The following is a 26,269-nucleotide window of genomic DNA, read 5'->3' as shown; positions in this document are numbered from 1 at the left end:
ATCTTGGCCAAATGTTGCCCTATCCTAACAAACGATACATCAATGGAAAGCTTATTTATTCAGCTTATTTATAAATCTTGAGCTTATTTGAAAAACTGACCCTTAGTTTGTGGTCCAGGGTCACATATGGTAAAACCTGTGCTTTTGTTGAGAAACTTGTTAAGCTTTAAATTTGAGACTTCATAAAATCCACCTTTTATTGTTATACATTTTGTTTCCTTCAGAAGATTAAATGCTTCTATATATATTTATTTTAGTCTTTTTCAATAAAGGCTACTCATGATAAATTTACTGAAGTAAATATTTGCATATTTTGCTTTGAATCATGTCATTCAAAACTGAATAAAGTTGTATTTGAGAGTATTACGTGTGGCCCCATGGGCTAATTGTGTTTCTATTTCCAGGCTACACATAAAGGTCACAGGTGTATTGTGAGAAGATTAAATGTAAAGACATATGCAAACTTATAGTTCCAGCCCCTGTTTTCATTGTGTTTAACTTTGTATATCAAATATGCATCCTGTAGAAATGACCTTATCTCATTCAGTACAGAGATCCTGAGGTGCACAATAAGGACGCCAATGCAAGCTATTACAAAACATCAGAAACAAATTCATCACATGTAAAAGTTTTGTTTTATTTTACTATGTACAAGTAAACCAAAATCAGGTTCATCACACGCAAATATTTACAGAGGTTTCCCCATATATTCAAGTAACAAAGAAAAATAATAAATATGGTAAACAGGTTTGACAAAACTCAGAGAGAACTGAACAAAAACATCATGTAACTCGCATTGTTGTCTTCAAAGTGCAGAGAATGAACATGAATGAGTTTATTTATCCAGCTCAAATAAAACAGACTTTTTTGTTGTAAGAGGTTTGTTGCATTTTTTTTTATTTTTTTTTGGAGTGCACACTTTAAATTAATGAAATGATGGTTTACGCAGGCTGTAGGCTGCATTTGTACCTTTGCACTCCTTCTGAATTAATTTTCTGGTCCATGAACGTAATGAAAAACTGTGCCAATTTTTCATATATCAAGATTCCAAGCACAGAAACATCAGTACCTCTTTGGTTTATGTTTAAATCGCAGTACCACAGTTATGACCTAAAGGGTCATGAAAACAGTGAACCTACTGATTTGTATGACACGCAGGTATTACAGCACAATATTGCCAGACTCATTACAGTTTTCTCTAAAATGAGGTGAACGAATGTAAAAGCTATACATCTCAAGCTTAACAGGAAATCAATGCTTAAATTCAATTTAGTATGAATTTTTTCAAACACGATTCACAGTAATAACATTATTGTTGTCTTTTTAATGGAAGAAACACTGAATCCGCCAACAGCACAGTTTATAAAGAGGAAAAGGTATGATCAAAATGGATCATTGTCTTTCAAATCAAGACTTTTTTTTGTAAAATATAACCATATAACCAGTTAAATGCATGTTTTCTTACTCCATATTCACTAAAAACAAAATTTCATAATTTTTGTAAATCTGAATTTAAATCATTTATGTTTTTTGAATTCAGCTCCATCAATAACTACTTCATGTGAGCTGCAAACACAGAAGCGACTGTGAATGGAAAAACTTAAGATAAAGATTGTTAATTATCCAAACTAGAATGGAATGGGGTATTAAAATGTTGTTTATCAATTACACAAGGAAATGATTGCTAACTACAGCCATGCATATAAATCCTAACTATACAATAAATGATGCACATGAATAGGCACACAACAGTGACCATACTAGTGTTTTCAATACCATCTGACTTAGAACAGAGGAAATTAATTCATTGGTAATGTTAGGTGTCATCTTGCTCTGTGCATTGAAATCTGCATACAAAAAGCTGGCTGTTCATACATGGGGCAAGTTGCACAGTGCATTCCAGTCAAATTCTACACTACGTTTTCTCGGCATTCACAATAAGAAGAAAAAAACTGTTTGAGAGTATAAATGCAGAAGATACACAGAAATTTATACAAAAGCATAATAAATACAGCAAGCTTTGATATTAAAGCACTGCTTCACAAAGGTACTAATTGTAAGGCAAAATAACCATAGAGTTTTGGAATTGAGGTGGAGCTCTGATCATTACAATGTCTATGACAGGCCTCAGAGATTATAGCATTTACCATGCCAATGAACATTCGCCATCTACTGATTTTTTTTTATTCAAAACATCAAAATAAAATATCAACCTCTAGCAAACATCAATAGGTAAACAGAGAGGAAGTGCAATGGCCAATCACTTGAGTTTGGTAAATACAAATCTACAGCACATTTTGCCCTTTATGAATGGTCATTTCACAGTGTTAAAAACTGGAGATTCTCACAGAACCATGGGAGTTGTATTAGCTTATACTACGTCACAGAAAAAATGTGTGTGGCATTGAAATCAAACGTTTGCAATGGATTCTCGTAAAAAGAAACACTGTCAAGATTCCTGTCGAACAAATACCCATATAAATGGATGTAAAATTCAATTCCAGCAACTCTGAACAGTACCACTGTTTGAATCTCGTGTGCCAGACAACGCAGGGTCTGTGATTGCACTTTTGTGGAATTTCATCATGCAGAAATGATATCCATTGTGTCTTAGTATTATAATCAAATTCAAATGCATTTCCAATATCAAATTGCTATTTTATTGGATACAAAAGCCTACCTTTTTTGGTAGTGATACTGAATGTGCACCAACACTACCATTTAGAAGTTTGGGTTTGGTAATACTTTTCGAAAGAAGTGTCTTAGAAGTGTCTTATGTTCACAAAGCATGCATTTATTTGATCAAAAATACAGTAAAATAATAACTGCCTTCTATTTAATTTTTTTTTAAATGTAATTTATTCCTGCAATGGCAAAGCTGGGTTTTCAGCAGTCATTACTCCAATTCTTTAAGTTGAAAAGAATGAAATTGATTTGAAATAGAAATATTTTATATCATAATGAATATCTTTACAGCTACTTCTGATCAATTTAATGCATCCCTGCTGAGTTATAAGCTCTTTCAAAAAGAATCTTATTGACCCCAAATTTTTGAACGCCAATGTACCAAAGATACTTCATCTACATGAAAGTGTGGTTTTAGTAGTATGTTTGAAACACTGCAACATGAACGAATCGTGCACAACTGCTACGTTTTTTGTACCATACTATGACTCCTCATGGACAGGGAAGCAACATTTTCTCACGTCTCCCCGATATTAAACTCACCAACGGACCGCAATGTACTCACAGACCTCTTCTTCACTCTGAAACTTTGTGTTGTACAAAATATAGTGTAGAAGGGAAAGATGGAAGAAGGAAGAGTCGATGACAAAGTGGTGTGTTGTATGTCATGGATATCCCTTCTCCTCTACTAGTGCAGCACAGAGGCCCACAGAGCCAAAATGGGTCAGAACTACTGACCTTGAGGCAAAAAGGTGCAACTAGCTCACTATCTAAGTCTAACTTTTGAGTCAACCTGCTCTAATGATTGATTCCGAAAGAGAATGGTCCCATCCCAGTCCTTCTCCACCAACCTTTTTCCCCCATGGTCTTCAGTCCTGAGTATTGAGGACTCCCTCTTTACCGGAAGCCCTCCAGCGGCTGGGGGTTGCTGGGCTCGAGGAAACTGCCGAAGATCCAGCAAGTCTTTGTATTGAATCTCAGGCCTGATCATGCGTAGGCAAGCTTCCCATGTGGCGTTGTCTAGTCCCGACTGCAACTCGTAGCCCAGGATCTTCACTAATCCACTCTGGAAAGGGCGAATGGTCTTGTCCCGGATGCGACTGGCCTCTACCGGGCGGCCGCCATCACGCAAGCAGATACGAGTGAGAACCTCCCGTTTGGTTCTAAGCAAGGCCACCTCAGACTCCATTCGACTACGACCGAACCGCTCTACTTCCTGCCAGAAAGTGAGATTAAAAGCTTGGTAAAGGTGCCAGTCCAGCGCGTTCCATTCACGTAATTTCGATCTTTGCTTGTCTGTTAAAGCCAGTGGGGCTGGAGCTGCGGCCTTGCCCACCCATCCTGATCTTCCACTGGGCATTTGCTGCCTGGCGTTTAGGCTAAATGAAACCACAGCATCTAGTGGCCAACACAGAGCGTGACGGAGCAGCACCATAGATTGGTCAAAATACTCTGAGATAAGGATGAGCTTGAAGTTCCGACGAACTGCTGCCACACCGCGCTTGACCAGCGCAAGGCTGAAGTTGGAGGTATGGTCCAGACCAAAATCAAACCACATCAGGTTGCGGGCATAATGGTTGTTTCGCAGTCTGGGGTCGTAGTACTTATAGGGGTTGTCTGCAAAATCACCCAGTCCTTTGGCACGCCTGAAGGCAGGGGCTACGTTTTTATAGTAGGCATAAGAGGATTCAGCTAGTGCCACAGGGTCTCGAAGGATAGAGAAATAGAAGGTGTCAGCTGGCATGACTTTCTCAACCTGCAATGAAAATAAAAAAGAGAATTACATTACAAAAAAAAACCTCTTTAATCATGTAACTGACTCTTTATATTTTCTGGAAGTCTGTTGACAATGATAATTTCTGCAATAAGTTTAAATTGATTTTAGACCTATTTTCTGGGCATTTTTACATTTATACGTTTTTTTACTTAATTTAATGAATTTAATGAAATCACCTTTTCTGTCAAAGTTTTAAGTTTAATTTAATTTAATGAAACACTATAATGCTGTTACCAATAAAATGAAATCAGTATCAACAAAATTTGTGTTAGCAATGCAGAGGTGGCAAAGAATCTATATCTAAAGTATAGAATGTTTTATGCTTCTATTTAAAGCATCAGTTAGAAATGCATAATAATGTTTTGATGTTTAAAAAAAATACAGTACTGCTATTTGAAATGATTTGGGGCCAGAAAATACAATATTAATACTAAAAAAGTAAATCGATTTTATTGCTTGAATCCCTAAATAATTGATCAAATCTGTATAACCAGAGTGTGATTTTTAACATATGTGGCCCTGGACAACAAAAAAAGTCATAAGTAGCAAGGGTATATTTGTGGCAATAGCCAAAAATACACTGTATGGGTCAAAATGAACAATTATTCTTTTTAATGCCAAAAATCATTAGGATATCAGGTAAAGATCATGTTCCATGAATATATTTTGTAAATTTCCTACCGCAAAACTTAATTTTTGATTAGTAATATGCATTGCTAAGAACTTCATTTGGACAACTTTAAAGGTGATTTTCTCAGTATTTCGATTTTTTTGCACCCTCAGATTCTAGATTTTCAAATAGTTGTAGCTCGGCCTAATATTGTCCTATCCTAGCAAACCATACATCAATGGAAAGCTTATTTATTCAGCAGATGATGTATGAAACAATTTAAAAAATTGACCCTTATGACTGTTTTGTGGTCCAGTGTCACATATCTGAGAAAATGCCAGCTATTATATGCTGTACCTCTGGTCTGTTGAACCGCATATGATTTCCCATAATGTCAAATTCTGCCACATGAGGGCCTCTGTATCCTTTCACCCTTTGGGCGATAAAGGGCAGCGGGTAGCCAAACTGATACCCCACAGGCAGGGCAAATTTAAGGCCCCGCTCCTCTCCAAAGCGATAGAGCAAATTGAGAACGGTGCTGCTTGCCGTCTTGTGAGTCTTCAGGAACATGATGTGGACGTGGAGATGACAAGACCCTAGAGAGTCTCCTTGGGAATTCTCAGAGGGTAGAGCGTAGAGGGAGTGAGGTCTCTCAGGCTGCATCCAGCTAATGTAGAGACAGAACAAATGATTGCAACAACACAAAAATAAATCTCCTGTTCCACTCGATGTACCAAGAATGACAACATGAACAGTGAAATGAAACAAGACAAACAGGCCTGCCAGCTTACAGATAATTAAACAAGAGTGATAATTGGGGTAAAGTGATTAAGGAAGTAGAGAATAAACAACTTCAATGAGAATGGATGAGAATAGATTAGCCTCAAATAATGAATTCAGTGATATTCTGAGAATGTGACATGCATAATCACTTATTATTGCAGAGAGGCACATTATATATTATTATTAGAATAAATAAAACAACAATACTGTCAGATGTTAACATACTGTTTAAAAATACAAATAGTACTTTTGATTGGTTAAACTGTATTACGTTTTCCCAAAAATTCTGTCATTTACTCATTCAAACCTGTTTGACTTTCCTTTTTTTGTGTTCATCAGAAGGAATAAAGCCTTACAGGTTAGGAACGACATAAATATGAGTAACCGGCAAAATTTACATTCTGAGGACTTTCTAAGAGTTTCCTTCGCAGAAAAGCATGTCACAGATTATTTTTTACAGTTTATCAGTTTATCATGATCAGTTTTGCAGCTGGAAATAAGCCAGAAACATTTCTCATTTAAAATATGTAACCAAGCAATGTGCTGCATACAAATACAGTACAAGATAACAAGATAAAGACAGGTGACGGAAAAAGAAATAAAGATAAGAATGGCAACAATTTCTCACCTCTTGTTGAAGATGACTCCCAGAAGTTGTCCGGCAAAAGCGATGACAACAAATACCAGGAGTGCTTTCCATATGGGCCCCAGCCGATAACATCCCAGCCACCGCATTCTCCTAATAACAAGAAGATGGTTAGCCTCAGTTGTGAAAATGTGCAGCACAGAAAGAGAGTAAGATGTTTTTTAATAGCGCATGAAATCCTAAAAGACCAACCAAGGAACAATAAAGGAGAAGAACGTGAGCATGCAAAGTGTGAAATGTGCAAGAAAGGAGAAGCCCTGATTGGAAACACAAAAGTGGCAATATGAAAAAGAGTACTGTCAGAAAATGGAAGACATGCGATATGACCAAAAAACAGGAGAGACAAACAAGCAGGTGTATCTGTTGTCAGATCAAATCCACATATACAGTAAACACACACAAAAGCTTGAAGGCTGTTGTTAGAAACTCTTTTCCATGCTTGATGTCTCTATTAAGCATTAGCGACCTAGACTTTCTGCCTCACAGGCTTTGATCAAAGCGAATAGACTTTTGTGTAATGCTTTACTGCACGTTTATTATGTTTGCATAAAAACTGGTGTAGAGGAAAAATAAACAGGCTGATGAACAGAACAAATACAAAAAATGGCCTGTTTCCATCGTCTTGCTGAAAGGGTGTTGCAGAATTCGCTTGGACAAAGACAGACAGCCGCTGTCATGAATCACAGATTGCACCTAGCAGTCGGTGCCAGTCGCCGCTGTGAGCCTGACACACTTACCGAGCTGACCGTCTGAAAACCATGATAAATCCCGGCCGGTATCACTATAGATCGGCGCTTCGTAACAGCCACGGTGCATCTCGGCCGATCCCTTTAAAAATCTACCCGACGACGTCTTTGTAATGTAAGCGCTCCATCCGTGCGTACATGGTCCGATAACACAACGCTTGCACGATTGCAGTCAAGTGCGTTAAATTCCCAGTTTGCTGGACGTGCATTTGCTTCGCTTCAGCTTCTCGAAGACCGGTAGGTTTAAACGGAGAAAAGGGACTGCTTTGTGCTTTTGGTGAGTGTGGGCGGGTGCTTAGGGACCAGTCTGCTGCTATGCGAGTCTAAGCCTGACGTCAGACTCTTTGCTTACACGCACTAAATACAGATTCCCAGTAACTATACGCGCGAGCATGATTGAAAAAGCATAAAAGTAAACAGGACATCCGTCATCGTTGCCGGTAGATTGCCAAGGTACTCCCTCATGTTAAATTCCTGTTTTATAGCATAGAGGTACACATGCAATGTTTTGGTTTGGAGGTATGATAAACTATTATTTCGCACATAAGTGACTTGACATGCAAAATAACTAGATTTGAACACATAAAGCATCTCCTATAACTTTTCGTACACCTATAATTTTATTATTATTATTTTTTAATCTGTTCACTTAGTCCTTGTTTTGCAGTCTAGATCAGCTAAATGACTAGAAAATGTATATAGGCCCACATTACTGAAACCATGCGATTCTCGGATTTGTTATCAGGAACTAGAATTTTAGCTTTTAGAATCTTTGTCATTTTGTTTCTATTTTGTCAGTACGATCTGATACAAATATAATGTAGTGTTAAATTTATAGTCACAATGCAATTCAAGACAAGACACTGCAGGTGTATAGGGTAAAAAAAATTACAAAAAGTTATCGCCTTACCCAGTTAATTGATTACATTGATAATTGCAAACATTTTTTTTATATTACAAGTTTTCTAAAATGTTAGGCTTTAGGGCTGGGCGATAATTCGATAACGATAATTATCGCGATATACTTTTCCTCAAAAAACGATATGAAGAGTTCGATAAATGTTTGATATATTCCAAAAGCGGAACGAAACAGCGCAACTCATTTGAATCGCGCCCCCTGGACCGTTTATCCACTCGGACCAAAGTTCAAACTACCGCCCTGCGCGAACTCACTAGTGAAGATGCATTTATGTCGATGCTAGGGCTGTTCGATTCCGAAAATTTTGGAATCCAGTCCGAGTCCGATTCCTGGTTCTGGAATCGATGGGATTCGATTCCAAGAATCGATTCCTCACTGTTGTTTTCGATTCTTCTTCGATTCTTGTTTTTTAGATTGGAGGAACCTAATTTCGCCATCACTGTAGGATATAAAAGTCTTAGAAAGTAACCTTTTCATAATATGAAGCTTTGTTTTTATAAATTATGATACATTTCTGTATTTAAATTATTTTTATCTGCGTTGCCCATGAAATTAGTCAAAGCCCACAGCAGTGTACATGCGTTCATTGCATGAATGAAACAAGACGTGTACGGTTCAGCTGAATGATGTTACTTCAACCGTATGCGTTGCACAAAATTAACAAACTGGACACTGAAACAAAATAACCAGAACATTAACAACAACATTGCTATAAGAGCTTGTGGTTTATCTGTCAGTCAGACGCTCACTCTCCGCCACTTATCTGTGCTCTCGGTGCTTTCAAAATGATCACAGGCTGATAGAAAGGTTAAAAATAGCATTTTATTTAAGATGGAAATAGGATCAAGACCCTCGATCACGTCGTGATCTATTCTTTTGTGCAGCGCTCATGTGGACAACTCAGATATGCTCAGTACCGACTCCTTTCATTCAGTTTATTTTCGTGAATCGACGTTCAGCGACGTTTGATGACAGCAGCCAAGATATGCAGCCTTCGTATGATGCAGCCGTTCGTTTGAGAGGCGCCCATATAAGCTATGTTTGAACTGAAAACGGCTCTGAATGGGGAGTCGATTCCCCCGACGGAATCGATTCCAACCTTTGGAATCGACTCTCGATTCCCAACGCCTCGGAATCGAGGAATCGATTCTTTTTTGAATTGATTCCCAGGCCTAGTCGATGCGGCGCGGACGCCCCTGGAAAAACCGACCGCGTCGCTTCCGGCCTACATTTAAAATAACGAACTTGAGCGCGCAAAAGACGCGATATGTGAACGACTCCACTACCCGAGCACTAAACAGCGCTGTGAGATCCAGTGTGAAACACTTGAATTCAGCGATGAACACAAATGACTCTGTGATTCAAACTAGTTTAAAGCTTTGTGCAACGAGACAGTCAGAAGGCTTTTCAGTCTACACGTCGCCATTATTTACCATGGATTTACTGTAGTAATACTCACTGCACCATGGTATTGTGGCAGCAATGTGGGATATTCACATTGAATTTAATTACAGGAGTAGTGGTATATAATTATAGTATGTATCTATGTGTGATTAAGCTATAGCATCTGTGCATTTATACTGAATGTTTTTGGACTACTGTTTTTAATACAACTAGGCTACCTATAAAACCATGTAGTTATATTTTTACCATGGTATTGAGGTACCATTATGTGTGGTTTTAACTGTGTTTATCATTATTTAAAATGTATGCTTGCTACTATGGGAGACCAATGCTTAATTAAAAAAAAAAACTGGATCAGAATAAATTTAACCATATAACACTGAGGTTGCTACATTTTTTACAGATGTTACTGATTGATAATGAACAAAAATTTACTTCTGTATCCTCAAGCTACTATCAAATGTGCATTTCTAAGAGACAAAAAAAGTGACATTATTATTATTATTATCATTATCAGACAACCCAAACCTGTTTCTTGATTTGAAACAATATAACTCAATAGAACATGCAGAAATTAATGTTTGTATTGAAATGTTTATTTTGTTAAAAGGGTTATCAGATGCCCATTTCCCACAAGTTGATATGATTCTTTAGGATCTTAATGAAAAGTCTCTATTATACTTTGATTAAAAATTCTCAATGGTTTTGTAAAACAACACCCTTTTTACCTTGTCAAAATGAGCTCTGCAAAAATCATCTCATTCTAAGGGGTTGTTCCTTTAAATGCAGATGAGCTCTGCTCACCCCGCCTCTCTCTTCTCTCTAACTACCACGTTATAAGGAAAGGCGATCACAAAGATTCATAAAAAACGCTTATACACACTTCTGCTGTAAGTGAAGCTGGATCACGAATGATTTGCGCGAACATAGACGGATATATGTAGATTGGGAGGAGCATTCCATTCACAAACAAATGTAATCTACTGCATCTTGTCTAACTTACATCCCTGCTTCGGCATCGAAACAAGGAAAGTTACTGGACAGTGACAGCTGATCTGAGGTAAGACGCTCATGTCAATCAACTATCGTGGGAGCGGCCTCTGTGGGTGTGACGGCACACCGACAGGCATCTGAGAACGGCTTGATTTTAAAAAGGGGATATTATTTTTACAGATTAATTAAAAACCACTGCATGGATTTTTATCATTATAGGGTAGATTTGTACATACACTGCCAACACACATTAATGTTCAAACAACATGAAAAAGTGAAGTTAGCATCCGATGACCCCTTTAAGGAAAATTTGGTTTCTACAACTTTCACTTTGGAGCAAAAATCTGACTTTAAACTTGAAAGAAATAAAGATTTGACATTTATTGTGATAATTATCAATATCGACTGATATGAAAAAAATATTATTGTGATAATTGTTTTGCCCATTTTGCCCAGCCCTAGGTTTAAATAAGCAAATGAGGCATTATTAATGAAATCTGTGCTAATTTGCATAAATTTATAGTACAAAAATCTAAACACTGGATGAAGTCAGTTTCAAATTTCTTGTTTTATTTTATTTTATTTTTTATTTTTTTGACATTTTAGAGTTAAATGTTTTTACAGAGGGGATTTTGGGTATCTCATTTTGTCACTCTATAATTCAGAAAATACTTAGAACAGACAGAAAACATATTTTTCACAATTTTGGGGGGAATAAAATGTTGTATATAATCAAGCAAATTATATATAAACAAATCCCACTGTAAAAACCTTCAGGATATAGACATGAATAAACATGTAAAGTTTGGTGTGTTTAAATGTTACTGAAGTGGAAATTTATGGCTCGGTGTAGAAGAAAAGCTAACTTTGGGAAAACAGCCTTTAAAAATATGTATTGTAATTGTAATCTACTGACACAAACAGAGAAAGTGCTATAAAAGAAACACTTAACTCTCTTTTGGATGTTTTCTTTCCACTATAGTCTGAAAAAAACAAAAAGCCCAAAATTTCAAATTTGATAGGTACATGAAAAAACAGTGTTTTTGCCTGCACTGTCTCCCCGTAAGTGAAAAAAAAGAGTAAAACAGAGTAATTACAAATTTAAATGGAGGCATATTCATTTTATCAAGTCGAAGATGTTGAAGAGTTGTAAGAAAGATGCTGCATTTATGCGGATAAGATGCATCTTTTTGAAAAATAAACTGAAAATCTGCTTCAGATAAACTCATAACAGTCATTTGTTCATGAGTTGGACATCACGTGTTGCACTGTGTTCAGTGTTGCCTGGAGTGAGGACAATGCAACAAATTTTGAAAAGCAGAAAACACTGGCATGCAGTCTAAAGATGTAATTAACTAACACCCCCTCACCACATGAAATCTAATAAAACTGCAGAACTACTTCAGGGATTCTTGGGATGGCAAATAGATCTAAATAGAGTCAATAACACTCAATAATGTAAGCAGTTCCAACAAGGGAACCACTTAAAGGGGTCATCAGATGCAAAGTTCACTTTTACATGTTGTTTGAACATTAATGTGTGTTAGCAGTGTATGTACATATCTGCTCTATAATGATAAAAATCCATGCAGTGGTTTTTAATTAATCTGTAAAAATAATATCCCCTTTTTCTAATCGAGCTATTCTCAGATTCCTGTCGTTGTGGCGTCACACCCACAGAGGCCGCTCCCACGATAGTTGATTGATATGAGCGTCTTACCTCAGTTCTGCCTGCCGATGCCGGAGCAGCGATGTAAGTTAGACAAGAATATCTCCGATTGAGCAACTGAGTTGTTGTGTTGCTGAATGTAATAATGAACGTACTGGTCGTCATTTACTCCCGACATCTGAGCCCCTGAAAATGCAGTAGATTACGTTTATTTGTGAAGGGAATGCACCTCCCGATCTACATATATCCATCTATGTTCGCGCAAATCATTCGTGATCCAGCTTTACTTACAGCAGAAGTGAGTATAAGGGTTTTTTTTATGAATCTTTGCGATCGCCTTTCCTAATAAAAGCGGCTAAAGTAAACTGGCTCGTCACTCCACAGCGAGAAGAGAGGGGTGGGGCGAGCAGAGCTCATTAACATTTAAAGCAGCCTCGACCAGAACAAGATGATTTTTGCAGAGCTGATTTTGGCAAGGTAAAAAAGGTGTTGTTTTATGCTACCACTGATAATCTTTAACCAAAGTATATTATAGACTTTTTTCTATAAGACCCTAAAGAATCATATCAACTTGTGGAAAATGGGCATCCGATGACCCTTTTAAGCAAGGCCCTGATCACACCAGATATCTGGGTGATCCGATCACATGTGGTCAGCTGAGACAGATTTATACCTTTTATTAGTCTTTTATAGGGCTGTCAATGACTAATCGCGATTAATTGCATACAAAATAAAAGTTTAAGTTTGCCTAATATATGTGTGTGTACTGTGTGTAATTATTATGTATATATAAATACACACAAATTAATGTGTATATATATGAGAAATATGTTATTAATATACAAAATGATTTTATTTATATATAATATAAATTATCTAAAAATTATAATAAATACAAATGCTTGTAAATATTTCTTAAATATATACATGAATGTGTTTGTATTTATATATACATAATAATTATACACAGTACACACACATATATTAGGCAAACTTAAACTTTTATTTTGTATGCGATTAATCGCGATTAATCATTGACAGCCCTAGTCTTTTATTAGTTATTATATAAGTCTCTTGTGACTACTTGTGATCAAATTTTGTTTAGAGAAAGAATTCTGTTGTCACCACATAAACTTACAATATCAGTGCTTGTTAAAAAATCAAATCAAGTTGGCATTACTTCCGAAATTAAATATTACTTTTTATTACCCCACAAAGGTAAAGAGTGAAATGCTTGTTGTTAAATTTGTCAAGCACTTGTTTTACCTGAAACATACCAGCTGTCGTTGCCTCAGGGGCAAACTTTACCTTGAACTACAAACTGATGCAAACAGACAAATGGTTCTTGCACAATTTATACATTTTGTAGAGAGATCTGAGATTTTTTGTAAATTATTGTAGATTAAGGAACAAGTATGATATGTTTATGGCTATCAAAGTCCATACCAAGATACACATTCACACACTGTGTGAATTTCAAAAAGGCAGACATCAGGTTTAGATTTCCTGTGTTTGGTTTCCTGCCTTGAAAAAACTATATGAATTTCTTTTGTTGGTTTTTACCACTTTTACCTCAGTGGAGATATTTAATGATCTATTTTGGTGTGAGTGAAAGTAAACAGGCTTGACAATTTTGTATGTATAAAAATACCGGACACACAGTTGGATTTGTGGATCAGTTAATAGACATGCCTGCTGCAAATAGGTGCAGATTTTTTTCTAAAGAAGCTTACAGTAGACTAATTGCAGGAACAGTGCCGCTACAGCCTTTTTTTTTTTAGTTTACCAGATCCCGTCAGAAGACATACGTTAACAGCAGGTCTTGTCTGTCACCCAAAATCAGTTAATAAGACGATATTAACAGAGAAAGGCATGAATTAGCAGAAAGCAGAAGACAAACTTCTTCAAGCCTCTTGTAGTAAGTTGCTAAAGAATGCAATGTCTCTGGTTCAATTTTACTCAAAGAATCACAAGTTTATTATTGCAATCTCTCACTCTACTCAACTGCCTGAATGGAAAATTAGTATATCAACCATGTTTCTGATTACTGACAATTCACACAGTAATGTGATTTGGTGGATGGCTGAGGTCTGCATAGTAGTCACTTCCCCTATGTTATCCCACTGCATGCAGCTGAGAATGCAGTAATTCTGATGACAAGCTGTCTGTTGGCTGAATTATGTGCATGAAGGTAAAATCTATCATTTACATATCTTGACGGCTCCATTAGCTAAAACTTAAAGTCTTTAAATGGAAAATTTTGCATGATTTTGCTTAAGGACCCATATTTAGCCAAAACACTTATTATGCAAATATAACAAAATGTATGAAAAAATGTATGTACTTTTTAAATTGTTTGCATGTGATCCGTTCAGATCCTGTTCCAACAGGCGTGACTTAATAGTTTGAGTGTTTTGGTGTCTAAATGTCTCTTAAAGTTTAATGGTTTAATTCTCTCTGCATCTAATATTTCACTGCACAAAACACATTGTGGTTGGCACAAAACAGTTTATCCTAGCTGAAAGTGAACCCGTATTTAATGCAGTGTGGGTCATTTTACACTTTCTTTAGTTTTGTTTGTGGCTTTTTGAAGATGAGGACATGTCATGCAACCTGACCATGTTGGCATTTACCTAAATTGGCTGCTTTTAGATGCACAGCTTTTGACATCAACAACAAAAGGTATGTGAAGTGTCTTCTCTTCCCTTTTAAAACTTGATATGTTTATTTTGCTATCCTATGCATGATTATTTAGTTGCATTTTATTAATTGCATCAGCCATTTTTTTTTTTTTTTTTGCTCTCTAGGATCCTATCAGAACAGATGTGCAACCAATTTTTTAGTTTTCTACAGGCTGGCCTACTGAATTACATTGACTTAAGGTAGTCCTTTACAAGCATGCCTATATATAGACTTAAACCTTATAATCGTTTAACTGTGGTAGACCTCTGGCCCGTCAACAGATACCTCTGCCCTCTTAGCATCAGTGAGGAATGACTGGACAATCTGTTCAAGCATTTCTGAAAATATATGAGAGTAAAATTTAAAAATTATGGTTTCTTGAAAAGAGTTCCTTGTGTGTCAATGTTTTCTTTAAGGTTAAGATCTCCCAAATCAACATTTTAGTTCATATGGAAATACTGGTGCAACTCTTTTGCATTGAATTCCTGTATTCTTACAATTTAAAAGAGCTGTTTTCTATTTATATATATTCTAAAATGTTTTTTATTCCTGTGATGGCAAAGCTGACTTTAGCCACATGATCCTTTTAGTATGCTGATTTGGTGCTCAATTATCATTTATTAATTATTAATATTGCTTACTATCATTATAAGACAACAGAACCAATTTCTTCATGCCTATTGGTGCAGAAAACAATAAACCAGCCAGACAAGCTACGCTTCAAGGCCAAACATATCATCCCCACTTTCTCCAATCACAACTTTAATATTTTATTAAGGCGAGACATGTCACTGTTAGCTCAGAGACAGGCTCAACAAGCAAAAAGCGGGGATAATTTTACAGTGCAAATCTCAAAGCAAGTTTATATTTATATTACATTTGCTGTGTTTATATTACATTACATTTGCTGTGTGGCATTATGTGGCATACATTCGAGCACATGTAAAAAAAAAAAAAAAAAAATCTTTAGATTGTGCGTGACTTTTTATGCACACAGTGTGCCTCACTTATCAGTCCAATTTAGTAACAACTGGATCAACCAATGCACTGAAAGGTCGAAAGTTCAAAATGCTACTTATATGTTGTGGAGAGGCAACAGTCGTTGTTTTCACTGTAGGTGCACAACTGGAGTCCTGTAATAAAGGCAAAACCTGTAAAACTTTATGGACCACTGCAAATAATTGAACAACAAAAAAATCATTATGCAGTGCTGTATTGTTACAATTTAAAAGAGCTGTCTTCTATTTATATATATTTAAAATGTAATTTATGTGATGGAAAAGCTCACACAAAAAGTCACACAACCTTTCAGGAGACATTTTAATATGCTGATTCACTTTGGGGAGCATAAGATACTTCTTTAAAAAAATGATTTTTTGCCTTTTGTAACTTTTTAACTATAGTGTCTATGTTTAATAAAATGAGTTGTCACAAGCTTTCTTCCTGCGTAAAATCTACAGTTTTGTAAAATGTTATATTAATATAAAAATTGTTCTTTTTCTTTTTAATCTGGAAGAGAAACCACACCTCAACCATATACTAAAAATACTGTGAAAAGAGCATATCTACATTTTTTTTTTTTTTTTTTTAAATCACCACCTCAGACAAGATGGAAGAGACTCTGCCGCTGACATTGCCCCTTCATAATGCTCCTAAGCTTTCCCTTCTCTCAGTTTAACAATAATCATCACAAGGGAAATAATTGGAGTGGATAAGTCCTCCAAACAATAAATAGCCAATGTTTTCCAAACAATAAAAGACAGCAGAATTTTTTCATGTCTATTGGTGCATAAAACCAAAAACCAGCCAGGCAAGATAGGCTTCGAGGCCAAACATATCTTCCCCGCTTTCTCCAATCACAACATTAATATTTTATTAAGGTGAGACATGTCACTGTTAGTTCACAGACAGGCTCAACAATCAAAAAGCAGTACTAAGTTTGCAATACAAATTTTCCATAACAATTGCCATGTGCCATACATTTATTAAAACGATATGGGTTTCTTAACAAAACACTATAAAATACAAGTCTTTTTTTGATGCGTGCTTTCAGTCCAATTCAGGAACTAGATCAACCAATGCATTAAAAAGCTCAAAAGCTCAAAATGCTAATCGAAAAAAATTCAGTGATTAATTAATTTGGATTTGTACTCTTTATATATTGCACATGGGTCACTTTTATGATACTTTTAGGTGTTTTTGTTGATTCTTTTTGTCATTTTGGAGCTTGACAGCTTCTGTCCTCATTCATTTTTATACTACAAAAAGGTCTAAGAAATTCTTTTAAAAATTTCCTTTTTAATTAGGCCTACACAGAATCAAGTCAAATATATATTTGGAAAGACATGAGGGTGAATGAGTAATTACAGACTTTTTGGGTGGTTCACAGTCCCTATTTGTCAGTGAGCCAATCCCAAAGTGAAACACAACAGTTTGTACTTTGCAGAAAGTTGCGTCTGTGTGGAAAATTGGAAACCTCAAATAAATCTTTTCTTAGAGTGGACAACAGGCCAGCCTTGTTCCACAGCCCTCTCACAGTAAACCAAGCACTGCTTCTAAAAACTTAACAGCTGCTAAACAAGCTTACCCTCACTAATCGACCCCATAGCCGAATAATCTATGTAATTACTCGGGACGACTATAGCCACGGAAAAGCGCTTTAGCTCGGTTGTCATTAGACGTTGACCCGACACGTACTCAAGACAAAAGTAGAAGTAAATAAACATAGGACTGAATCAAGTGTAAAACTCAATCGCATGTGGTTTCCAGGAGGAAAAATTTCGAACAGTGTCAATGTGCAGTGGTAACGTTATGTGGTCAGATTAAGATATTTGAATATGAATCCCGGTCGACGTTGAAGTTGGAAAAGCTGCTGTCAGATGGACAAAAATGCCCCTTAAGACAATCGTTGATTAGAGGGTTTATTCAGATCTACTCACCCAGAATGTATTTCAGAAGCAATCTGTGACTGTTTCTTAAAAAAAATGTTAGTTTGCGCGGCACTCCAGCCTTCACTGTGAATCAAGCCTCCGCGAGTCTCCAGTTATCCACCAACTGGCATCAAATGCAACAAAGTTTTGTGTTGATTAAACAGCCCGCCACGTAGAGATATTTAACTGTCCTTCAAACTACACTAAATACGCTCTTACTCGTTTAAGAAGTTCCTCGCGTTTGCCTGCAAAGACAATCCATCTGTCCCAACCCCCATCCATTACTGTATGCCCGTCTGTCAGCTCTGTGAGCGTGACCGCGCGTCGCGCGCTCTGCAGTCCACAGGGAGAGTGTAACTTTATCCTTACTGCAACATCTTGATACCATGCTACATTTTCGCGCTATTGCTGCCGCAATAAAAGGGATAGTTATGTAAAGACAATCGTTTGTTCATTAAGTGAATCCATAAAGAGATATTCTGTGTCAACGTGGGTGTGCGTGTGTATAAAAATAGAAATATAATTAAGTAGCTGACAACATTAGAAATTAAATGTTTAAAATACAAATCTGGCTTTTTTTTTTTTAATAAATTGCATATTATTTTAGGTCTTAAAAGCTTACTTTAGAAAGTGTGATGTATCTATATCTCTACCTTCAGTAGTTTTCACTAAATCGCCCTGTGATGTGACAAACTAAGTTTTGTTAGTTCAAATAGGCTATTCTCTGATGTCATGTAGCCTAAATTAAAGTATATGAAATATTTGACCCTGGACAACAAAACCAGTCATGGGGCTCATTTTTTATTAAAAAAAAAAAAAAAAAACAACAACTGAGATGTGTACATCATCTGAAAGCTGAGTAAATAGGTTTTCCATTGATGCATGGTTTGTTGGGATAGGACAATATTTGGTCGAGATACAAATAGGCTATTTGAAAATCTGGAATCTGAAATAATGAGAAAATGGCCTTTAAAGTTGTCCAAATGAAGTTCTGAAGTTCTTAGCAATGCATGTTGCTAATCATGTATGTGAACCAACTCCAAGGTAAGGCTAAAAGCAGCCAAATCTATGTCTACAATAAACATGACTTTTTAGGAAAGAACCAGACATAGGTGTCATGTAGGCTATTAAAATATTAATGGGACTGAATTTGTATTTATCGTGATTAAACTGATAATTCTAGTTTTATTTTCACGGTTATTTAGCGAATAATATATATAGAAAGCGACATTATTGTTACCTTTGATCTATCGCGAGTGTAAGCACTCTCAAAACAAACAAATTTATCGTTATAATCACTTAAGCTGTCTGCACTTTGAAATTTATCTCTTACTTACACTGTGCGTGCATCTAAGCTTTCTTGTTCATGATGAGAGAATTCAATTCAAGAGTTGCGCGCGCTCAACAAAACTGATTAGTTTCAGCAAACGCCTCTGATTGGCCATTGCATTCCTAAGCTCAACAAAATAGTGTGTGGTTGGTTATAATGCCTAAAAAGAATTAACTTACGGTGTAACATGAGCAGATCTTGATTTAATGCCGCAATCGACACTTTCTAGTCATTTTCACTTTGTTAGCAACAGACACAATAGATTTAATTTGTCTGTGCAGGGGCATTTTGTCAAAAAAAAAAAAAGTCCCCGTAGCGTACACACGCTCCGCCTATGTATTTACGGTAGGAAATGTACAAAGTATCTTCATTGAACATGATCTTTACTTAATATCCTAATGATTTTTGGCATAAAAGAAAAATCGATAATTTTGACCCATATGATGTTATTTTGGCTATTGCTACAAATATACCCATGCTACCTCACATATAGTGTCACACTACTCTAAAATTAATGTATAATACCCCTAAATATGCCTTTTATTTTTGTCTGTCATGCACATTTAATAAAAGCGAACCACGTGGCCTAAATGTGGCTTTCCAGTGAGACTGAAGAACTGACAACTCCAAGGTCTGATGTGTCACTGTACGCCCAAAGTATGCGACCCCCATCTGTTTCGCTCGCATACAATATCCAAAGCCAAACAAAAGCCCCATTCATCTCTGAGCTCTTGCTCCGCCAGCTGATACTGAATAATGAACCTCAAGGGGAATCTGGGGATCACAAGGCTCACACTAGTTTTCATCCTCTGAAACCTGAATGAGTTTGGTCACTCAGCTTATTCTTTTCAGTGGGCCTAGTTTGTATTAGAATAACGCTTAGCACAACCATGGCCAGTTTTAGTATGTATGTATTTACAATTAAAGAGAAAAGACTCGTCATGAGGAAGACTGCGGGCCAGTTAAGGGATAAATGTCGGCCTTCATTACAGACCTGTTTTGTCTTGTTGAAACAGTCCGTTGCCACCTGGACATATGGCGAGCATGAATGGGTGCAGGTTCATCACCTAACTACAAGTTACCAGTCAAAGACGTGTCCAAACACACCGGTGTTCCTAATGAACCACCTGTTGCACAAAGTAGAAACAGCTGGAAGCCTGGGCTGCGTTTCCCAACAGCATCCTAAAAGTTGATGGAGCTACAATCAACTTAAGTTTATGATGCTTTAGGGAAACGCGGCCCTGGAAACTTTACTCATCCTATCTAAAACTATATTTATTATGCTATAGTTACTGACGATGGCAAGATACATGCCTGTATCTAGACTAAATATGCTGTTTTATAGAGAAATTAGCTTCAAATGTAGGAGAACACTAGATAATCCATTAGAGTGCAGTCTAATTTTAACATGACTAGTAACTGTTAGTATGTGATTGGAAAATCTACATCTAGTGACATCTAGTGGCTGTTTTAAATAATAGCATAATTTTCTCACAATATGGAACATTTTGTTTACCTTAAAGAAATAGTTCACACTAAAAAGCAAATTTGATATTTACTCCCCTTAGGCCACCGAAGATGTTTCTTCATGGCTACAGTTGATAAATGCCGTCAAATTTTAATTGAAAAGTGATTAACTATTTCTTTAATTCAGTTACTTGTAATTTAACACATCTTTTGATTTTTTTATGTTTTGTTGATATTAAGCTCCTTTCTCTTTGCATGCTAAACTTTCCATTAAGAAATTAGCAAAACTGAAAAAGTATTTTCTTATTTTCTGTATTAACAGTGTATTGAAGGTAATGTTCAGGCTAAAATTGCTGGCATAGTAACTGAAAATACAATTGGGATGTACAAAATATTGAATTTGAGTAATTTAATTTAGAAGTGTCTGTGCTGCTGTTTGAGAATGTAACAAAAAATAAATTTTAACCATATTTTTTTATCAGTGAAATAATGTATGACAGATTAAATATTAGTTTAAAAAAAAACACCATACAAACAGATCAGTGTCATTTTCATTTATTTTTTTTAAATCACCTTTATCATAATCATCAACATTATAAAATGTTTTGAGAGTACAAAGTCAGTACACAGTTCTGATTTTTCACAAAGAAAATCAGTTTTAACTGCTTCAATATGAGGTACTAGTCAGACTCCTCTCTTCTTGTAATATACAAGGATGGAGTATATTTTTCACAAATGATCTTGTCAGTTCTACCCTTTCTGGGTCACTATTAGTGTTTGCATTTAAGGTAGAGAAACATGCATAATTTCAACAAATCCCCTAAAACCCACAGCACATTACATCTAAAACCCAGCTAGAAAAAAAAGAAAAAGCGAAGTAATCTAAACTTCCCCTACAAGTGGTCAAGACAGTAATACTACTATATACACTCAACGTGGGCAGCTTTGGTGTAATTTGTGATCATACCCTCAAAACATGAACATGCAGTACAGTGCTTTAAATGATATCACAAAAACCCATGGGACTTTGTAACTCAATATGATGCACCCCTTTGAGTGGAAAGCACTCCAACCTCCCAAGAGATCAAATGTAATGGAAACTATTAGGCAGAAGAGGGCAGGCCAAGGAAGGGCAAGGGGAGGGCAAATGGGGGGCTGGGCTGGATTCATTCACCAGGGTCTCCACATAGAGGGATCAGCTCCTGGAAAGAAAGGGGGAAGGGCCGATTGTGCTGGAGACTGAGGAGAAGGAGACCTGGGGGGAGAGGACTGTTCGCGTGCTCTCTCTCTAATCGGTGGGACTCTGGGAGAGTGAGTGGGGCTGGAGGGTGGGGAAGGAGTTGGAGGGGTGTGCAGGTGGAGAGGGTGGGGATGTAAAGAGGGCAGGTTTAGAGGGGACTGCGTAGGGGATAGAGGAAGAGGGCTGGGGGTGCCAACAGAACTCGTGCTGCTGGCTTCGCCACTGATATGGGGAAGAGATTTCAGCAAGTGGTTTAGCAGACGTGCACCCAGAGTCTTGTCCATCCCAGGGCAGCTCAGGAGGAGGTTGTGCACCTCATGCATGCACTGAATATAGCCGCTACTGTATCTTTGTCGAGACTCAAATCCAGTGCCTGGACTGAGGCTACCACCTGAAAATTCAATATAATTTATACATATAGAACAATCCACGTAAACAATCATGAATTAACCCTTAAAGATCAAATGAAGTTTTAGCATAGTCTAACCTGAACCTCTTTGAAGGTTCTCCATGTGCTGAACTGTTATCTCAAGAACATCTGCCTTCTCCAATTTAGATTGCTGTGGGGGAAAAAATGCAATATAAAATTATTTTTAAATTATTATTTATTTTAATAGAAAATAATCAAATACTTAAAATCAACTTATTATCTAAGATCTGTGCAACAAGATAGAAAATATTAAGAGTGTTTCTATATTTTTATTGATGTTTATTTGGGTCACTTACATCCAAATTGTAGGCATCCACCATAATGCCCTTTAGCTGCTCAAGGCTTGAGTTTATCCTCTCTCTGCGTCTCTTTTCTATCAAGGGTTTCCGCAGCTAAAATGATAAACAAGTCCATTTTAGGGTGTATGAAATATTCATTGGACATCCTCAAGGGATTCATTCAGTGTAAGTTTGACCCTGCTGAAAAAAATCACAAAATATTCTAATGGTTTCCACTACAAATACCAACCATCAACTTTGACCACTAAAGCCTTTAAAATATGGTTGTCTGTAGTGTGTTTTGGGACATATTCCATTAGGATTTATAGGCTTTAACAAGCCACCAATAGAAGGCGACCAACTACCAGAAGAGACCAAGAGAGTCCATTACAGTTTCCACTAAAACCAAAGTCCTGTTATAACCAGTAAAACCATTACAAATTTTATGATGGTGTCTATTGTTTTGTTTTTTGTTTTTTCTCAGCAAGGACACTACAAGACACAATACATGTGCCAGGTTTACATGTGTAAGGTCTGAAATGTGAAATATTAATTGGACATCCCAAATATGTTGAATGCATATGAATATTTAACATGAACTACTGTAAATCTTGACTATGTCTTGAGGTTACTTTGAGTGTCATTGTTTAAGATTCAATACCCAATCACTGACAAACTCTTAAAACGGTATAACTAAAATATATCAACAGATCTGAGCAATGGATGAGAAAAAAGCATGCTAATTGCATATTGTTTTCACTTAAAGTTATTAATATGGAACTAATAAAAATCTAAAATTGAGCTAATAGCCTAATGTGGAAACAATATTGAGATTAGCAAAACAAATAAATTGTTTTATGAAATAGAGCTATTTATTTCTGAAATTTATCTTAGTTTAGTTTAGGTATTGTCAATATAAGATACACAAGATTTCTGCATGTGTCCCGCATTCAACAAATACATATATGTTTTGTCATAGCTGCATACACGAAAATAACACAAAATGAGCAGAACGTCACTACCTTTCGCTCTTCTTTTGCGTTGAAATTCTTCTCCGGACCGTTGCCGATATTAGAGGCCGTCATTTTTCTGCAGTTCCAGGTAACGTTAGTCGGGAAACTTTTTCGCTTTCCCACGACTATTTATGAAAGTTGAGTTTGCGGTAGCGTAGTCTTGATAAAACTAGAAACTAAACAGACTCACTTAACCTCGTTTAACATGTACTCTTTCTCCCCCGCAAACCTCCACCCACCGAAATTACCATGATAATACATGGGTGCTTTTTGCTGCACAATTTCCCACAGTCTCGGGTTTGGCCTATTAAGTACCAAGGATCCCACGTTCCACGCATAGTGCTGGTGCACTGAGTTGAAGCAGAGAGTTCAAAAGTTTGACTTCACAAGTGACTCACTGTCAGAAATAGTTACACGGATTTTGAGTCAGTCGAAAAACGAAAGTGCCTCTCATTTTAAGTAGGGACTATTTACACTAAAGTCAAAAGTGATTTCACCACAAAAAAAGCACGTGTGGATTTCATTGTCTAGTTTAGTTCTGTTTGTAAACCTGTTTGTATATAGAGCATATAGGTAATAGTATTAAATGCACTGCGATGCGTTTAAAACATATTTTTTTACTACTGAATTCCAAATGTAATGTTTTTCATAATATGCAAGCAACAACAAGAATGAGGTATCCGCTACCCCAACAAAGACAGAAGATGGTAAAGGTTGGAGGATGGTAACGTGCAACAATAGCGAAGAAATCTTAGTTTTTAAGTGTTTTCACAGTAGGAGAACTACTATTATCTCTACGTTTCCCACCCCTTCCTCCACAGTGCACGACCCATCCCCTCTACCCCCTTCACTATTGTTCTTTTCACCTACGGGACGGGCACACTCCACCACGCCAAGATCTCTTTTTCTGCCGTTGTCCGGCAATAATGACCCACAGTCAACGGAATAATAGACAGGGTGCCAAATCCCTAATGGCCATCTTAAACTCTTCAGCAGCAACCCAGAAAAACACACCCCTATGTCGATATTTCCGAGGTCCTCAGAAAGACTGATTCGTTAAAATATTCTTTTACTTAAGGAGAGTTACTTTTGCTTATTGACAGTTCGCTGTCACCATCACGCTAACAAATAGTGAATGACTAAAGGAAAATGGTGTAAAAATTAAAACGTAAGTGAATAAGCAAGTTCATAATAAGTTTTTAATGCATGTTTTTTGATTATATTTGGGGGGGCAACTGAAGCATTTTGATCATTTTATTAATTAGGGGAAACAAAAAAAGCAAAATGTAACTGCACATTAGAAACATTACGCGTTTAAAATACATTGAATCAAATACTGAATCACTTGTACACACGTCATTTTAAAGACAAATCAGTTCATTCAACACTTTAGACTTTGCCTTTGGCTCAAACCCTTGTTATGCAGTGTGTGTGTGCATGTGTGTACTTGTTCTTGCTACATTGTGGGGACCTAATGTCCCCACAAGAATAGTAAAACCTGAAATTTTTGACATGGTGAAAAACAATGTAAAAAAATGATTAAAAATAGTAAATGATGTTTATCTGAAAATGTAGCAATGCAAACATGTTTTCTATAAGGGGTAGGTTTAGGGTTGGGTTAGAGGATAGACAATATCGTTTGGTCAGTATAAAAACTATAGAAATCTATGAAAAGTCCCCACAATTCACAAAAACAAACGATGTGTGTGTGAACTTTGCAATATGGTAAATGACATTAAGTATGCAGGTAATCTATATTGTAATTTTTTAACAATTCTTTAATAGGTGTGGTCTTGCGTAACAGTACCTATTTGGGAAAATGGAAATTCATTTATAGGCAAATAAAGTTATGTTATCAGCATTGAATATAGGCCTACAATAAATCAGAGGCGTTGCAATAAACCAACAAAACATGTCATATTTATTATGATTATGAAATATGTCTGGCTAATTTCCAGTGCTGCGTTTGTGAAAACGACAGACAAAACCTGTTTCATTTTCTAAGCATTAAAACAATAAAACAATTGATTTAACCTACCACTAGGGGGTGCTCATTTTACAACAGTGACATTAGCGTGCAAAGCTTTAGCTTGTAATGCTACCTCACAATGTCCCTGGCTCTGAGAACTGCTGGTACAGAAACTCTCATGTAGGAATAAGGCAGTGGTTTTCAAATTTTTTAAAGAGCGATTTTTGTATTTATGTATTTTTTTAATTAACGCGACCTAAATACAACCATTTACATGCGTCAAGTGAAGCACATGCATAATATAGTGGCGTGACGCAGGGCGCCAGAGACCGGTGTCAAGGAGCTGTAGATATATCAGCCTCTGTTCCAGAATCATATGGCTGGTTCTGAAATTAGTTAGGCTTGTTTAGCCTTTATGCACAAATGTTTTGACGTGATATTTGGTCCATGTTGAGATTCATATGCGGATATTACTCTCGAAACTTTGCAGATTGTACACCACTACAATTTTAATAGGGGAGCGTAGTTCGTGTAAATCACGTGGGGTTCAGAGTATAATTGTTTTTTACCACGTAATTTCAGAAAATTAACTTCTATTACAAATATGTCGCGTTGTTTCATAGCTACAGTGTATACGTGTTTCGTTATTTACCTCAAAATACATTGTAACATCTGAGGGGTGCGTTGTAACATTATCA

At 36.5% G+C, this 26,269-nt stretch overlaps 2 protein-coding genes across 4 annotated transcripts; both read right to left on the bottom strand.

Annotated features, from left to right (window-relative positions):
* Positions 1–616: 616 nt before the first annotated feature.
* Positions 617–18,145, bottom strand: gal3st4 (galactose-3-O-sulfotransferase 4). 3 transcript variants are annotated; one of them, XM_051115845.1, is made up of 5 exons: positions 18,064–18,145; positions 17,854–17,968; positions 6,484–6,594; positions 5,430–5,739; positions 617–4,441 (listed from the first exon to the last, which is right to left on the bottom strand). In XM_051115845.1, exons 3-5 carry the CDS (start codon positions 6,588–6,590, stop codon positions 3,452–3,454), a joined length of 1,407 nt encoding a protein of 468 aa, XP_050971802.1. In that variant the 5' UTR covers positions 6,591–6,594; positions 17,854–17,968; positions 18,064–18,145; the 3' UTR covers positions 617–3,451. The 3 variants fall into 3 exon arrangements, with proteins under 3 accessions (XP_050971802.1, XP_050971801.1, XP_050971800.1); XM_051115844.1 differs by having other exon boundaries at positions 17,854–18,133; XM_051115843.1 differs by lacking the exons at positions 17,854–17,968; positions 18,064–18,145 and adding an exon at positions 7,239–7,662.
* A 3,046-nt stretch (positions 18,146–21,191) lies between these two features.
* Positions 21,192–24,169, bottom strand: her8a (hairy-related 8a). The gene is made up of 4 exons (XM_051115415.1): positions 23,612–24,169; positions 22,608–22,703; positions 22,369–22,441; positions 21,192–22,272 (listed from the first exon to the last, which is right to left on the bottom strand). Exons 1-4 carry the CDS (start codon positions 23,672–23,674, stop codon positions 21,812–21,814), a joined length of 693 nt encoding a protein of 230 aa, XP_050971372.1. The 5' UTR covers positions 23,675–24,169; the 3' UTR covers positions 21,192–21,811.
* Between the last annotated feature and the right edge of the window lie 2,100 nt (positions 24,170–26,269).

Source organism: Labeo rohita, chromosome 7, assembly GCF_022985175.1.
Source record: "Labeo rohita strain BAU-BD-2019 chromosome 7, IGBB_LRoh.1.0, whole genome shotgun sequence".
In the NCBI taxonomy this organism is placed as follows: Eukaryota; Metazoa; Chordata; class Actinopteri; order Cypriniformes; family Cyprinidae; genus Labeo; species Labeo rohita.
This window is presented reverse-complemented; position numbering and strand designations above follow the sequence as displayed.